Source organism: Chinchilla lanigera, unplaced genomic scaffold (assembly GCF_000276665.1).
Source record: "Chinchilla lanigera isolate Chin_1 unplaced genomic scaffold, ChiLan1.0 scaffold00042, whole genome shotgun sequence".
In the NCBI taxonomy this organism is placed as follows: domain Eukaryota; kingdom Metazoa; phylum Chordata; class Mammalia; order Rodentia; family Chinchillidae; genus Chinchilla; species Chinchilla lanigera.
Genome location: NW_004955443.1, coordinates 2,275,627 through 2,292,575, shown reverse-complemented (window position 1 = coordinate 2,292,575; position 16,949 = coordinate 2,275,627). Strand labels below are relative to the sequence as shown.

At 34.4% G+C, this 16,949-nt stretch overlaps 1 protein-coding gene across 1 annotated transcript in view; it reads right to left on the bottom strand.

Annotated features, from left to right (window-relative positions):
• The window catches only part of Gabrg1 (gamma-aminobutyric acid (GABA) A receptor, gamma 1), a 76,721-nt gene extending 60,737 nt beyond the window's left edge, over positions 1 to 15,984 (bottom strand). Inside the window, exon 1 of the mRNA XM_005391906.2 lies at positions 15,811 to 15,984. Coding sequence (XP_005391963.1) covers positions 15,811 to 15,914 — 104 coding nt within the window. The 5' untranslated portion in view covers positions 15,915 to 15,984. The remainder of the gene's footprint in view (positions 1 to 15,810) is intronic.
• Between the last annotated feature and the right edge of the window lie 965 nt (positions 15,985 to 16,949).

Genomic DNA, 16,949 nt, shown 5'->3' with positions numbered 1-16,949 from the left:
TCACTGAATACAATTAACTAACTGGGTCATTTTGCTACTCCTGTCATTTTAACATTAATAAATACAGTTAAGTGTATTGTTTCAGTACCATTAACATTTCTTCACTTACTTGAGAAAAAGAAGAGGTAATTAGACTGGGAAAAATGCAGTTTAAAACTGAAAGTTTGCAAGTTTTACATCACGATCAAGAACCACATTCAAGCCAAATTTTCTTATTGGATTTCCATGATTAGCTACATGAAATGTCTCCAATGGTCCTATAAACTTTATACTGCTGGCCTTCCCCAAAGATTTCTCTAGAAACAGGACATTTGAAGTATAATCATATTAAAACCTATAGTGTCATATTCATTGCATAAATCAAGAGCCAGGAATTCTGTAAATGTAAATTACAGTCTCACAGTTAATATAATTTTAATATCACATATAAAAATCCAGATATGTGAATGATCAAATTTACCATATTGTACATTAGCTATATAGAGAACTGTTTTCTAGTTAAAACATACTGAGAGGTTGTGATGGGAATAAGTTATTATGAAATATTTTAGGAACTCTAAAATAATACATGATAATGCAACCATCAACTGTCTATTAACACAATACCCAGTTTAAGACATAAACTCATCTGCATGTCTCTTTTCAATAATTTAATAGTCATAATGAACATGATACAGTGTTACAGTAATCATACTGAGTTAAGTATATCTTGCTATGTATGCATATCTATCCATAAATGACACAAATGTACATGTAGCCAAACTAATTTATTAACACATATAGTCATAGAATTCATTTGCCAATTTAATGGATAAGAATGGTACCTAATTATCATTCCACCACATTCTGTTGTCAGTAAGTAGAATACTCATAACAGTCTTTTTGTTAAGTAGAACAATGCCCTATGAATGACACTTATTCATATGTATTTGCTATTATGTGAATTACATTCTAGTTTGGATTTTAATAGTAATTTTAAAAATTAGTATTTTATTAAACTTTACATAACAATCTATTAGGTGGTTCTTGGATACTAAGGATGTTTTGGAAGTTTGTTTTTTTTTTTTTTTTTTTTTTCCTGAGAAATCAAGAACCACCAAAAAACAACAAACAGAGAGAAAGAGAAAATAAACTCCCAAACACTGCATTTGACAGACAAGAAATTTTTGGTAAACTCAGAATGAACGGAGGGTCTAGAGGTATGTGAGGGAGCTAGCAGAATGGATGTTTTCAGGTTAGACACTTGATGCAAAGTAAAAACAATTTTAAAAAAAGATGCACTCTTGGCAGAGATGATTTTTCAAAAACAAGCTTGCTAAAAACAAAACAAAATGAAATGAAAGCCAACTTGCTGAGGCAAAAAGAAGATAGAATGATACAGCTATGTATGCACAGAGCATTTTTTTATGAAATCAGGGTATCTCCGCACTGTGAGTAGCCCTATCTTTGCTTTGGAGAGTTTGGTGTATACTGAGTAATTAGCAAAACAAAGGAATATTTTTAAAGCAAATTATTAATTTGAGGAAAATTTGAAAAATTTGCTTATATTTCATAAGCATGACTCACCTGTGACTATACTGATATAGTTGAAATTAATCTAAATGTTAAATATAGATTTAATCGATATCATATTATCTATTTCCAAACACATATTGCTCCAATTTTCTGAAAATACTTACAAGGTAATGTGTATATGGGCATACAATAAAACCAAACAAGCAAGAAATTGGCCAGAATTATTTTCTTCTCAAGGTTGCAGTAGCTCTTTCCTCTCCTGCCACAAATATCTAGTTTTATGAACCTTTATATGATATTTATGTCTAATTTGTCCTTGTCTAAGGACGATCCTTAGGCATGTGCCCTAAGCCTGCCTATTTGTAGCTCCAGGGACCCATATATTAGGCTGTGTTGCTTAAGAGCGTGTACACACATGACCTCCTGGACGAGATAGCCCTTCATTTCTGATGTATGATGTTTCTAATGTCTTAGGAAAGGAATAGGCAGTGATTTCTGCTGCACAGGCCAATCCATCCCTACATTTCTGATAGTTTGTTGGTCAATTCTTCTTGGATTGCAGGGAATAAGGTTAGTCATTTATGTATTTGTTTATTTAGTTTGTTAAAATGTGGTTTTGTTATTTAGTATGAAAATGGTATTGTACTACAGAACTCCTTAGACAAGCCAGATTAGATAAGGAAGACACATGCTCCTTGCTTCATCTTATATTAACAGTAAAGTGACAAGAAAACCAGAGAAAAGCCGGTGCCCCTAATTCACCGTTACACATCTGAGACCAACATCTGCAGAGGTAGCTAATGGTAGAGCTTATGTTACATGCACAGAGTTCTTCAGCAGAGTGAATAATATTGCCTATCAGCTAACATTTCAAATATGCAGGCTTTGTCAGGTGAAAATATAGTCTAGTGAGAATACTATTACTAATTCTAATTTACATAAAAGCTTACAAGCTCTTGACTTAAACAATGAACAGTTGGCCTTACTGTGGTTGAATGAATTAAACTCAGATGTTCAATATTTTAAATTCAATAAGTACTGTATATATTAATTTCTTTTCTTTCACCTAATATCTCTTTTTCTGACTACCTACCCAAGCCTTCAGAAATATTTTAAGTAACATTTTTGTAATAATTGAAAATGATTACATATAATAACTTTCCAGGGCTGACATTAAGCTTGATATGAAGACACTCACTAGGGAAATAGAATCCTGAGTGTCACTTCATTTTCCTTTCAGCTCACAATGTGGCCCCTTTATATCACTATCTTGAATATGATTTCACAGCTGTCTATTGGTGCCTCTTGCACTATTGAATGTCATTTCTTCTCTTTTCACTAGTTAGCAACTCATTGTAGTTTGTCATTTTTTAGTCAAGTTTCAATATGCCTTGTGGAAGCATATAAATACATTTATTATTATATATTTCCCTTATAATAAAATTGCTAAAGTACACAATGCTTTATTATGTTACTATTTAGCTTTGCAATGTAATCATTCTACGTTCTACAAACATATATATCCATACAAATGCGCATGTGTACTCTAAATACTAATTTCCATTCAGTTTCATACTTGCTGCCTTTATTTATTCCTCCACCCTCTCCCTTTTATCTATCTCCCCTCTCTGTTTTATTCCACTCTCTCCTGCTCTTTGCTTCATATATGGAATTATGATTGTGATCTAAAATTTATGCAGTTTTGGATCATTGGGCATATTTGATTATCCCCTTGACATTATTTTGGGCAGTATCAGCAATCCTGCCTTATTTTAATTTATATTCTCCAGAAAAACTGTTCATTCTTTTCCAACAACAAAAATCACCTATTCTACAAATGGCCAATTAAATGATAACTTTTACTGAAGACTTTGACTTTTAAAAGATTTTATAATTTTTACAAATTTTTTAAAATGGTCTGTCAGAATCTATTCCACAATTAGAGATACAACTAAATTTTAATGGGTAAAATCAATAATGAATATTTAATTCCATCTTTGATAAATATTAAGGTATGACAGATAAATACCAGTACAGAAGAGATACATCTCTAAAAGGATGATGGTCTAAACCCAAAAGGTTTCCAAGCACATTCTAAGTGCCCATTAAATATTTTAATACTATAAGAAGTAACATTAGAGAAAATTTTTTTATCAGTGAATTGGAAATATTTGGGGAATATATTCTGTGGAGGATGATAGGTTTGGAATGAAAAGACACACTATATAGATGCCCCAGCTCCCCTTGATGAAAAATAATAATTATGTACTGCAATCATGTACTAATAAAAGTAAAAATTTTAAAAATATAATACTAGGAAAACTTTAGATGGCAAGAGAGAATGAATTTTTAGTTTCATTATATGGATTTCCTAAGAAACATTTTGACCCTCCTTTGCTCAACATTAGGTTCAGGATGGTCAATATTTTAAGTTCAATAATTTTTAGGTATATGAAAGTTTCTAATGTAAGAACTCTCACAAGGAAACAACCAATATAGTCTACCAGTGTTAAGCTAATTTTTTAAAAACATTGTGCTTATAAATATACTAAGATTTTGGTGCAGTTTAGCTTGTGTCGCCAAGTCTCTTTGTGGGGAGCAGTGTTCTGCTCAGTCTCTTGAGCTGGAAATGTGACCCCGTCTCTGAGCTATTGTTTGGGACAAATTAAGTAGTAAGTTACGTAGTATTTATTTACAGACATCTTACACACTTCTATAAGCATAGAAGTTAAGCAATGAGTTCAGGAAATAAATGCATACCTATTTTTAAATTTCTGAGAACAAAATGTTGTAATATCAAAGTCTATAAGAATTACCTTTCCAAGAGTAAGTTTATGTCGTGATATTATTTACATGTAAGTAGAGGAAAATAAAAAGTTAAAAATATTTTGAGTGATCAAACTATACAGTGAATGTTTAAACTTTTAAAATTGGAATAAGAGACACATTGTTTTTAGTACTCTTCCAAACTCACCCTCTTGCTCCTGAAATAGCTAAACCATCATTCTTTTCACTTTTGGAAGAACTTCAGGAAGTCTTTTCTTGAGTGTCTCTACAAGGCATGACTAAAAAATATAGTGAATGATGCTGATGAGCGCCATCCAACAGAAAGTCAGCTCGTTTAAAAATGACAGTGTGCCCTCGTCGCATTATGCACTGTGACTTCTGGCTCTTCTCCAAAGGCAAATGACCATGAAAGATAAACACTTTGAATTTATTCAGGATATCCAGGCAACCGTGATAGTACAACTAAAGACACTCTGCAAAAAGACTTCCACAATTGCTTCAGAAAATGACAAGAATGACGGCGTAAGTGTGCTTTTTGAGGTAAATTAATGGCAATGTGCCTTTACTGTAATATCTTTTTCATTTCAAACTTTACCATATATTTTGATCCTACATCATATTTTGCCTTTATATTCTAGCTGCTAAATTAATTTGTACAAAGCTCCTTTTAGAGTTGAAGCTCTGAATATTTTTTACAGTTTCATTTTTTTATTTTAAAGACAATAAAAATAATAAAAAACATTGGAAACGATATAGAATTTCAAAAAAAAACCTAGATGATAGGAATTCAAAAATGGTTGTTATATTGCCTTTTGTTATCTTCAAAGTAGTTATTCAGATTACCAGATATAAGCATGCAAAATTGTTTAAAAAAATTAAACATTAACAGTTCCTTTCCATAAACCAATAGAAATTAGTAGTACAATTATCTTAGCTATCTTAAATATGTATATATGTAAGTACAATTATCTTAGCTATCTTACATATGTATATATGTAAGTACAATTAGCTATCTTACATATATAGATAGATAGATAGATAGATATATAGATTTTTTTTATTCTTTCTTTCATTCTTTTCTCCTTTCCCCCATCCCAGTTGTTCTTTCTTTTTAAACAGTATCTTTCCCTTTCACAATATCGATTGTACTTTTTGGATTTTATTTACTCTTTCAGGTTCTTACACTAGGGAGAAAATATGGTGTTCACGCATGCGGGTCTGATTTATTTCATTTAAGGGTATGTTCTCTGGTTGCATCCATTTACCTATAAAAGCCTCGAGTTTATCTTTCTTTATAGCTGAGTAACACTTCATTGTATAAAAATATCACATCTTGCCAGAGATATAGCTCCGTGGTACAGCGCTTGCCTGGCAAGCACGAGGTCATGAGTTCAATTCCCAGTACAAAAAAAAAAAAAAACGAAAACAAAAACAAAATGAAAAATAACAAACTTTTTATCCATTCCTCAGTTGATGGGCATTTGGGTTGGTTCAAGATTTAGCTATGACAAATTATGCTGCTATAAACATGGGTGCACATATATCACTGTGGTATGATGTTTTCAGTTCTTTTGGAAAGTACCCAGAAGGGAAATAGCTGGGTTGGATGGGTTCTCTAATCCTAGATTTTGAAGAATCTCCACATTAATTTCCACAGTGGTCGCTCCAGTCTACATTCCCACCAACAGTGGAGAAGGATTCCTTTTTCCCCACAGTCACTCCAGTGAAACTCTGAATATTATTGCTCATAAAGCTTGTTGAAATTTAAATTAAATTTGTGTGAGCTTTAAAGATTTTTAAAAGTAATTTACATGATTGTATAATTATTTTATTAGCTTTACAGAAAATGGGACCTATGTTTTTATGCACATGGAGACAAATGCTTTCAAACTTTTAGCAAAAGACACCAAATTTAGTATCTAAAGTAAGTGTGGTCCACTTCGTGTTTTCAATCTGTTCAGTGCTTTACTCTACTATAAACTGATTATATTGCTAAGCTGCTCAATGTGATATTGTTAGAAACCAGCCCAAATTCTGACAAATGGTAATAGCATAAAGACCAAAAATTACTAAGCAAAAATTATTAAGTAAGTAAATAAGTGGGAAAAAGGTTAGAGCATATTATGTTAATTTAAAGTAAAATTATAGTGAACTTGGAAAGTTACTAAAATTATTGGGCATAATAAAAGAATTATGATAGTTAACCTTATGTAAATTTAAGTTCAAATTATAGTAGTTGCCTGGTATTTGTATATTATTACTAACTCAACACAAATAAAACTGAAGGAAAAAATCCTGCTTTCTTTCATAGCTATAACACAACCTATAATATGATTAATAGAAAATGTAACAGAAAAGTATAAGTCTAGTGCAAACAAAACCAAAGAATAAATTGAGGAATATAGGAATAGAAAAATATAAAGAGAGAGTAAATATTTTTACCAGGAAAAATAATTAATACCTCATTCCTAAATTGTTTTTTTTTTTTTTTTTTTGGTTTTTCTCCGGTACCGGGAATCGAACTCACGACCTTGCGCTTGCCAGGCAGGCGCTTTGCCGCTGAGCTAAATCCCCAGCCCCCCTCATTCCTAAATTGTACATTAAATCAACTTTAATCAGAATCTTAAATTTTGTAGGTAACCAGTTAAAATAATTCTAGTGAACAATAAGTATGACAATTCATAAGAAATTACTGAAAAAGAATTGTTAGATGGAATTTGTCCTGTCAAAATAAAAGGAATGCAAAGTTACTATAATCAAAGCCTATTGTAGCAATGCCTAAAGAAATCAGTGAGAACAAGGTAAAGCATTGAAAAAAGATCCTAATTGTACAATAAAAGTGATTCATTCTTTTAGAAATGAGAGGGTGAATTATACAATAAATTGATTTAAAATGTTCATCAAGTCATAAGAAATTGATATAAAATTCTTAGCTTGCAAAGCAAATTTCAAATACAGTAAAGATCAAAATATAGTAGCCAAAGTATACAGTTACTGAAGAAAGTCTTAAAAGTATATTTTGGTCTTTAGAGTGAGGAAGCCATAGGTACTATGTAAACAAACTAGGGACAGCAAAAAAGTAGCAAAATAAAACTTAAATGAATTCATGGAGACTAACAGATAGATAAAATTACATTTAAATTTTTTTGATGAAAGAGGAAAATCAGCTTAAAATGTGACCAAATGCTAGCTATCATATTTGCTGCTTATCAAAAGATCCATCATTTCCAGTAATGGGGACACTCTGAATAAATGACATCTCTATTACCATTAGTAAATCACAAAATGTGTCTATTGTAACTAGCTGGGAAATATTTTTAAAAACTTGAAATAAAAGATATGCATTTGTGTGTAACACTTATGCACACAAAATAGAAGGCTCACTATAAAGTCAGAGACTACCTATTATGGAATAATTCCATAACTTACAGGTCTTCCTTAATACAGAATGCCAGACCATAATTAAGGATATTGATATAGAAGGATATCTGGGCTTTCAGCATAGTGTTTCCTTATAGTTCACAAAGAAGATTTTTGATAACTCTTCAGCCTACCAGACATCGTTTATCTAATTAGATTACAATCAAGATGCAAAATTCTATTAACTACCTAAGAAAGGAAAAGAGTGATGCCACTGTAGATTTTTAAAAATTCATACATTGGCATATATTTAGAAGCAGGATAAAAAAGAAAATTATGAAAGATTTTTCTTTATTTGGTTGTAGATTCAAACAACAAATGACTAATAAAACAATAGTTTTCCAAATCCAATAGCTTTTGGATTTATTTTGGTTTTAATTACTTTGTTGGGATGGCTCCACTGTTAGTTCAAAGAGAGTTTCGAGGACGATGAAATGTGCGCACTGTACCTAGTCCTCAAGGGAGGGGTGAACACTCAGACTGTACACGGGCTTTGGAAACCACTTCCACGTGTGTCTGTTAATTGAAAAGCAAGAAAATTAGTTTTTGTTGTAGCATATTTTTAAAAGACCACGGAGTATAGAGTAGAGTAAAATGAACACCATATTCTCTGTTGTTTCCCTTGATATGTGTCCTACCTAGAGCCTAATAGGACATAAATTATATTAATAAATGATACAACACTTCATGACACTCGTAGTTTCTATATCTCTGATGCTTTCATTTATCGCATAAGTGCTTCAGTTCTGCTAAAAATTTTGAAAAGTGAAGGTATCATATTGACGCTTATTAAATTACAAAATGCAGTGAAAAACATTAAAAGTGGAGGAAATGGGAATTAGTGCCACTGAATGCAGAACTGTGCTGCTTTTTGCAGTCTTGGGAATCTTAACATAAGAGTGAAATATTTTCGTTAACATGAGTTCATATTGAATTATTCATTTCAAAAGAGATAATACAATTAATTATTACAGAAATTACAACCATTCTTTCTGATGCACCCTAGATATGACAATTTGAGGTTTCTTAAAAGGAATTATTATTAAAGGAATCCCAGAGACAGATATGTGCTAATGAGTCAAAACAATGCCTTAATTTAGAGAATAAAGATGTCTGAGAAACACTTATCTTCAATCCAGCCAGCATGGTTACTTTGTAGTAGTTAACATGACTACTGAGTGAAAAATACACCTCGCATTCAAGACTCTCTATGACATGTTGGAAAATTAGTCTGATGATGTTTCATTCCTAGGAAGACTGGGAGGTGAATCTGCCCTTGTACTGAAGCAATACACACTTCGCACAATTACAGGTGATGGTCCTAGAAATCTCCCCTCGAATGAGCACACTGGCCAGGCCCCTTCACTCTGCAGTCATAAAGGTATCTCAGGAATGCAATCACATTCTAATCAGACTATATTAAAATAGTTATATTAAGCTCTATTTGTATAAATCACAGATTTTCTGACCTACCCCATTGCAGCTATAGTTTGGAGAGCGGGATCTATGTTCACTTTCATGTCTCTAATGTTAGCACAGTCTCTATTACTTTATTATTCCATTTGTCCAAAAATAAGAAGCCATATTAAGTTTCAGAACACATTTTCCTTAAAAAAAAAAAAAGGATTCTTACAGTTCAGAATTTCAAAACTAACCTAAATTACATATCCCTTAATAGGATGTGGTTATTTTAATGCTACATGTTAGATGGCCAGAGTAAAAGAAATGACTGGAAAAAACCCATGGATTTATACACAATGCAGCACGACTGTGCCATAAAAATAAATGAGTTTTTTGTAGGAAAATGGATGCACCTTTAGACCATAATGCAAAGTACAATGAATCAGATACATATATTTAAATATCACATGGTTTCTCTTTTACGAGAAGCCCAAATTGTAAATAAGAGACAAAATAAAAGATAATAGGCAGCAGAGAGCTGGATCTGTCTCAAATGAGAAGAGGATAAAGAGCTGGAGAGAAAGGGGAGGAAGGGGAAATAAAAGGGATGAGAAGGGAATCAGGATGTGTCATGTACAGGTATCAAATTTCTGGAAGGAAATGAAACATTATTTACTTCAATATGTAATACTGAAACAACATGTAATAAATAGACAATTGAAACAATATGTAATAAGTGTTGAGTTATATTCAATTCAAATTGAAACAATATGTAATAAGTAAATAAATAATAAAGACTACCGAACTATGAAACAATCCTCTGGTCACAATCAGGTTCTTTTTCTCTTTCTATGTGCTTCACAAACTTTGACTTAAACAGCCTACAACAACTGAAAGCATTCAGTCTTCTCCAGTTTCACACTGGGGCAACTGCTAAGGGCAGCCTCCATAGTGTTTCCACTGTACCTCGTCTGCAATTCTGAGTAGCAGTTAGACATGTTAAAGCCTTTCTGTTAATAAATCAGCTGTAACTACCGGCACTAGTTCACCAGGAGCAAGGCTTCAGCTCTCTCTCTGTGGTGTGCATCTAGCATGCCTATTATCTATAAGGGCTGTTTTTACGACACAAAGGGCAAGAACTTTGTGTTGCTTGCCACTTTGTCTCCAGATCCCAGGACCTTGGGTAACACACAGTGGAAAGTGAATAAGTAAGTTTCTAAATGAAGTGCAATAAATTTTGATGGAGTGAATGAATATCTAAAGCTATTTCCTGAATAAAAGAACTTCAGTTGGCCAACCTGTTTTAGCCCTGAGAGATTTAGATTCTGATATGTTTAAAAATAGGGGAGAAATCCATAAATTTTATTCATCTTCTACTGAGTACAAGAAACACACTGAAAAGCTTCTGTTTGAGGAGATCTAGTCATAAGGGATCCATTATCTTGTTGGAGGACTTTTTCGCTGGAAGAAACATCTACCTTTAACTAACTGTCACTATTTGGTCATAGTGCGTCCAGTATATGTTCACATAATAAATTCAACCCAGATTTTACATAGTATCCCTAAATACAGTCACTCCCCTACAGAACTTTTCTATGCTGAAAATTCCTCTCTTTAATTTGCTATCTTCTGGTCTTCTGTTCTTGGTTAAGTATCCCAAGGTGTCAAAGGTTTCCCAAAAATCATTACTGCAGCACATGTTCTGTATTCTGGAAAGTATGTGATAGGTACAGAAGATTTTTTCTACTTACTGTGATTCTATCAATAAAACAAGAATTATACTTCCTTCCCTTCCCTCCCTTTCTCTCCCTCCTCTCTTAGTTACTTTCGTGTTGCTTAGACACAACTCTAAGGAGGAAAGGCTTATTTTAGCTCACAGTTTGTGGAAGTTTCAGTCCACAGTTGGCTGGCTCCAAGGCAGGGAACAGAGTTCATGGCATGACAGACAGGAAGCAGAGAGAGATGGAGGAGGGAAGGAGCTAGATCCTTCCAGGCCATACCTCTTGTGACCCACCTCCTCCAATCAGCCTTCACTCCCATATCACATTAAGCTGTGAACTTACCACTGACTAATCCACTGGTAAGAATCACACACTCATGACTCAGTCACCCCTAAAGAACCCTGTGCATGTGAGGATTTGGGGGGGACATCTAGATCTAAATCATAATAGCTTCCCTTCCGTTTCCTCCATTTCCCTTCTCTTTTCTCCCTCTGTTCCTGCATTCTTCTCCTCACTCCTCCTTTTCTCCTTTCCTCCTTTCCTCATTATTATTTCCTCCTTCTTTCTGTTCTTTTTTTTGTTTTGTTTTCATTAGCAGTTGCTTCTGATTTACAGTAATACCTTGGTTCACCAAAGCTTCTGTTTGTGAACAAGTCCATTCACAAACAGACATGTTTGGTCAAAATTTTGCTTCAATTTTGAACTCCACATCAGGTGGGGAACATGACCACAATGGGTCGTCTTCCCTGCATGAACACAAACACAGAACTTCCCTAGAATCCTGAAACAAATTAAGCACCACTACCAAGGTACCACTTGAATTTGTAATGAGTGTTTTGTTATATTAAAATGCAGGTTTTGGATACAGAAACATGAATTTAAGTGTTAGATCCACCACTTATCAGCAAGAAAGAGATTAATAAGTTCCTAAAGTCTCCTGCTCCAGTTTTTCCATTTGTAAAATGAGGTGAATAATAATATCTAGGCTTATTCTACCTCATGTTTGGTTGGAAATTTGATGAGTGTAACTTTCTAGGCTGAATATTTGTCATCTGCATTTCAAAGTTATTTTCTCCATAGTCTTCTGGTACTGCCTATGAGAAATCACACAGCTCTTTACTTCCTTCTTCTTGACTCTGATTTTCTGTATCAGCATTCTTACTTACATTTCTCATTGCTAAGACAAAATGGTCAACACCTGAAGTTAACGGAGGAAAGGTTTATTTTGGCTGATAGTTAGTAGAGATTTCAGTCCACAATCGGCTAGCTCCAGGGCAGAGGGGCATGGCAGAGGGGTATCATGGAGGGGGAAAAAACAGTTCATGACATCAAAGGTGGAAGGCCTGAAGCAGAAAAAGCAGCAAACACAGGCCAAAGCAGCAGGCCTCTTTCTGTCCCTTATATTCTATCTAAGCTGCATACCTTTAGGGCGGGTAGTACTCACATCCAGGGTGGACCTTCCCATTATCCACATCCAGAACTATGCCAGATCAGTAAGTGGACTAATTTTGTAATTACACATCCTTAATCCCAGCATCACATACTTTAGATTCAGCCGCCTCTGAAAAACCCTACCTATAGCCGCATGAGGCTTTGGGCAGGCAAGACACAGCCACAAGAAGCATCTTCTGCCTTCAAAAGCTTAAAACTCTCCATTTAACTTTGGGGTTCTGATGGTATACTTCTTCTAAGTAAAGATGTTTTCTTTTCATTAATGTCCTAGATCTAGATAGAGAGGCTCCCTGCAAGTAGTGACTGTGTTTATTCTATTCATCACCTAAAACTTAGCTCACTGCACTGCATTTAAAACACAGCAGACATTTCATAAAAATCTGTTAAATGAATGATCTTTCCAAAACTGAAAACATATTTAATGAATTACAAATATTAATGACATAAATTCAGTTGTACTTAAAATGACTAACTTTAACAAAGAAACAATAACATGATTCACTGTGATTTCACAGAATATCTGTTATTATGTCTTTCCTTACAGACAAAATGTTAAATGCTAGGTTTATTGCACAAGTTTTCTTTCTTGGTCTTGAAACAATCTGGAAATGCAGATGATAAATAAGGACTCTTTGCCTCAAATATATGCCTCATATTATTCCAATAAGAAATGGTATAGGTGAAACTAGAATTTAAAGTTGATGCTAAAGTCCAGGATTCCCACTTGGCACCTGCCAAATGTGACTTGTTCTCCTGAAGCTTACACATTCTACGTGTGTTCCTTGCTCCCTCCACGCCATGGCAGGCATGTATCATAGGTGATCATCAATTTGTCAGGATAGCAACAGGCACTTTTCATTATATCCAATCGTCTCCAATCTTTTGGGCCCCCACCTACATTTTTATGTTCCTAAACAAATTTTAATCAATTTTATGTGAATATAAAATATTAGAACCATTTATTTAAAGTTCAAATAAAATGACAAACATTCATTTTCTTGCTTAGCCAAATCTGTGCTTTGCAGCACAGAACAGAATGAAATTGAAGAGGGGTACTGCTTGTTTGGGTATCTTAAAAAATTCTATATGCAACAGAACCAGCAATTATACACAGAGTTTATATTTTAGTTTTAAAATCATTTTTGTCTCCTAGTCTTTTGAATATGTAATTATCATGGAGCATAATAACATATTAATATTTTTCTCATGTTTACATAGTATTTTCTTAGAAAATTAAACCATAAATCTCAACACCTAAATAGAAATCATTGATTTACTGTGTACCCCAACACACAAAATATATTTTTAAAGTTAGTTAAAAATAACATATTATAAATATATATGTATATTTTTGAATATTTTAATTTGGGAAACTAAATCTGCTTTATATGATTGTTGATTCTTAGAAATGTAAAAACTATAAACAAATTAATTTATTTCTCAAAATATAACTTTACATTCAAAGCTTATTAGAGGTGATTATTTATAACAACTAAAAGCTCAAGGTAATTTTTCAACTGTTTTTGTGGACTTGATTATAGTTAGATATTTTTCAACTTATGCAAAAGTCAGTCAAGCTGAAGAAATATAAACCAACTTGACAAGCTACCATAGAGCCTCCTGGAGAATAAAGCACAGCATCCATGATATAGCTTTTAGTTACAACAGGATCAGCTTTCCTAATTCAGCAGTACAAAAATCAATACACTGTTTCTCTTTCATGCTCTTCATGGAAACTTATGCAGAAATAAGTTTTGCCTCTGATTTGGAGACATAATAGTTTCCAATTTAGTGAGTCACAACATAGATAACTTTAAAGATTTATTCAGAAACCACTATAACATCAATATTGTTACAAACAAAACTATCTAAGGTTAGTTTTAAAATCTCTCTCTTAAAAAAAGACAAAGAGAAGGGCAAAATATGACTGCACATGGTTTATACATGTTGAGATCAATGATTATCAATTAAATATTGAAAGGGTAAGTTCAGCATGACTTGAGCTAGTTTAAAAAGTCAAGATAAACTTCATAACTGAGGAAGAAAATAATTCTAGCAGCAACATATAGATTGATTTGAATATGGATCTATTTATTGCCTGCAATAATCCAGAATATCTATATTATTATGATAAATTATTTATCAATTTAACTATCACAGCACTCTCACTGCCTCACTGGTGTTGATGGTAGAAACATACATGGCACTCATATTCAGAATTTTTGGTTCACAAATACAAAGAAAGGTTAGTGAAGCAACCCTTGAGTCATTTTATGTTTCAGCTCAAACCTTAAATGTATTGAATGTGAAAACCAGAAGCAGTCATTTGGTAGATGAAGCAACTGTGTCCCAAGAGGTTAATGATACTTGACACATAAGATTGTATGTTTATACTGCTGAGCGAAAAGGGTAAATGAACTACAACATTTGAAAAACAAATAAATGCCAAAATATTTCTAGCAAGACAAATAGACTTTAATCCAATGTAGTTGTTCCAGCTGCTGGTAATGACAAAATCACTCTGGGTATACACTGAAATTATAATAATGATTCATATAGTAATGCTATCATAAAAGGTAGACTTCCAGCACCATAGTGATTGTACTTTTCTCAACTTACAAGCAGAATATAATTTAATAACACAATTGTAAATGTATACTTATGTAAAATAAGTTATATTTTCTTGGGTAGTGTATCTCTCCCATTTGTAATAACCAGGTTTCAGTTAATATATTTTAAATCCTTTTTTTATTCTTTCAAGTGGTACAGGTGTGATACCTGAGCATTTCATTTTCCTAGCAGAATGCTTCCAAAGTTTTACTGGAAGGTATTACAGCCCAGCCTCGTCCTTGTTAGACTAGAGGCTTATGATTGGTCATATCACACACATACAGCCAGCACATTCACATAACATACAGTTTTTAAATTACTGGTGCACAGCCAATTAAAATAAAACATTCAAAGCTGGTTCAGATAAAATACAAAGAATTATCTCTGATTTAAGCGTTGCTCATTTTCAACCCTGAAAGACATTTTAGCCAAATTTATAATCTTTCTTATGAAACTCTAGTATTTCAGCAAGTTACCAAAGAAAAAGAGAAAGGCAAGACTCATATATACAAAAGCATCATGCAAACCAGGCAGGCTTTGTAATAAGTTTGGGGAATAACTTTGTCTTTGAAATGCGGAATCATCTAGAAAGTTCACCAAAGCATTCTTGCAGGAAATTTAGTACCAGTCATTTCCAGTCTCCTACATCTCCCCTCAGTAGGGAACCTTCTCTACTTTACACTCTATCTGAAGTCATAAAGCAATTGAACGAACCTCTATGCTTCAGAAATAAGCTGATTTCATGCTGAGAGTGAAGAGATCTAATCAGATAATAAAATGATGGCAAATATTGCACAGGTTCCTTGGAATGCAAATTACTTAGGATGATTCTTTTTTCTCCCGAAGAAAGGGGTGAAGAGGTAGATAGGCAAAGAATAGTTTTTAAGTCTTTACATTCACTCACCAGTTTCCTAACTGTAGGATCAGTAACAGGAGCATCAACCTCACCCCTCTGCTTTGACTCCACAGAAGAAAGGGGGAGAAGAGGAAAGCCTCCCAAGAACCCATCTGGGTCTCCTTTTCTGTTGGTGCTGCACTGGCTCAGTCTCCAAACCAGCACTTTCCCTCCCGCCTCAGCAACAGCAGAGTAGGAGCAGGGCGAGTGTGGAAGGCTGTATACCTCCTCACCAGGTAGGATGCGACTCCCAGCGGAACTGAGGGGCAGCCAATCAGAGCGAGAGGATGATGGCATAAATTATCCCGGAAAAAGCTGGGCCAATCAGTGGCCCTAAGAGGCGGGGCTCCCCTTACTAGAAATCGAGCCCATTAGGGAAAAGGGCTCCGTTTTTTTAAAAGAAAAATAAACCACTTTTCCTTTCCCGCTGCAGAGAAACGTTTGAGTGGCCTTGACAGACTCTCCAGGGAAAGAAAAGGCTGCCTCCCTCTTCGCTCCGGCCTCCAATCCTGTCTCCAGGCGCTGTCTCATTGCTGTCCTGCACTCGGATTTGGAATGCGCCTCTCGGGAGAGACGGGAGAAGCTAGTACCTAAGTGGCTTTCCCCAGGCTCTGACGATTCTGTTAATCTGGGTTAATTATCGTGTGTTAAGTTTGAAGATGGGGCGGGATCTCATTTCTCTTTACACACCTAGTAGCTGACAGAGTGCCTGCTCAAAGGAGACATTGAATATATAAGAATGAATGAATCAATGAATGAATGAATGGAGAGGGCTCCTGCATTCTCCCGGGGCACCGACGCTACCTGCCCCTGCCCCACCGCCGCCTCCGCAGCGACAGGAATTGCAGTATACTTTTCCCACCAAGAACCAAAGTATGACACTAATGAAGAATGGCAGGCAAAAACGAATCTCATTTTGCAAACATAAAAACAAAAATGGGATCATGGAAGGCTCTCTTACCCTTAGGCATTGTGGGGAACACTACATTGGTGATCCTTGCTCTCTCTGCCCTCCCTAGTTGCCTTTGCGTTTGTTGAGCTCCAGTGTTTGGTACCTAACTTCAGAGGCTCTGCTTTGAGTTCCTACCAGAGCCCTAGAGTTGTCATGGCAACGAGAAAGCCTCTGGCAGCTGGAACAACTGCACTAG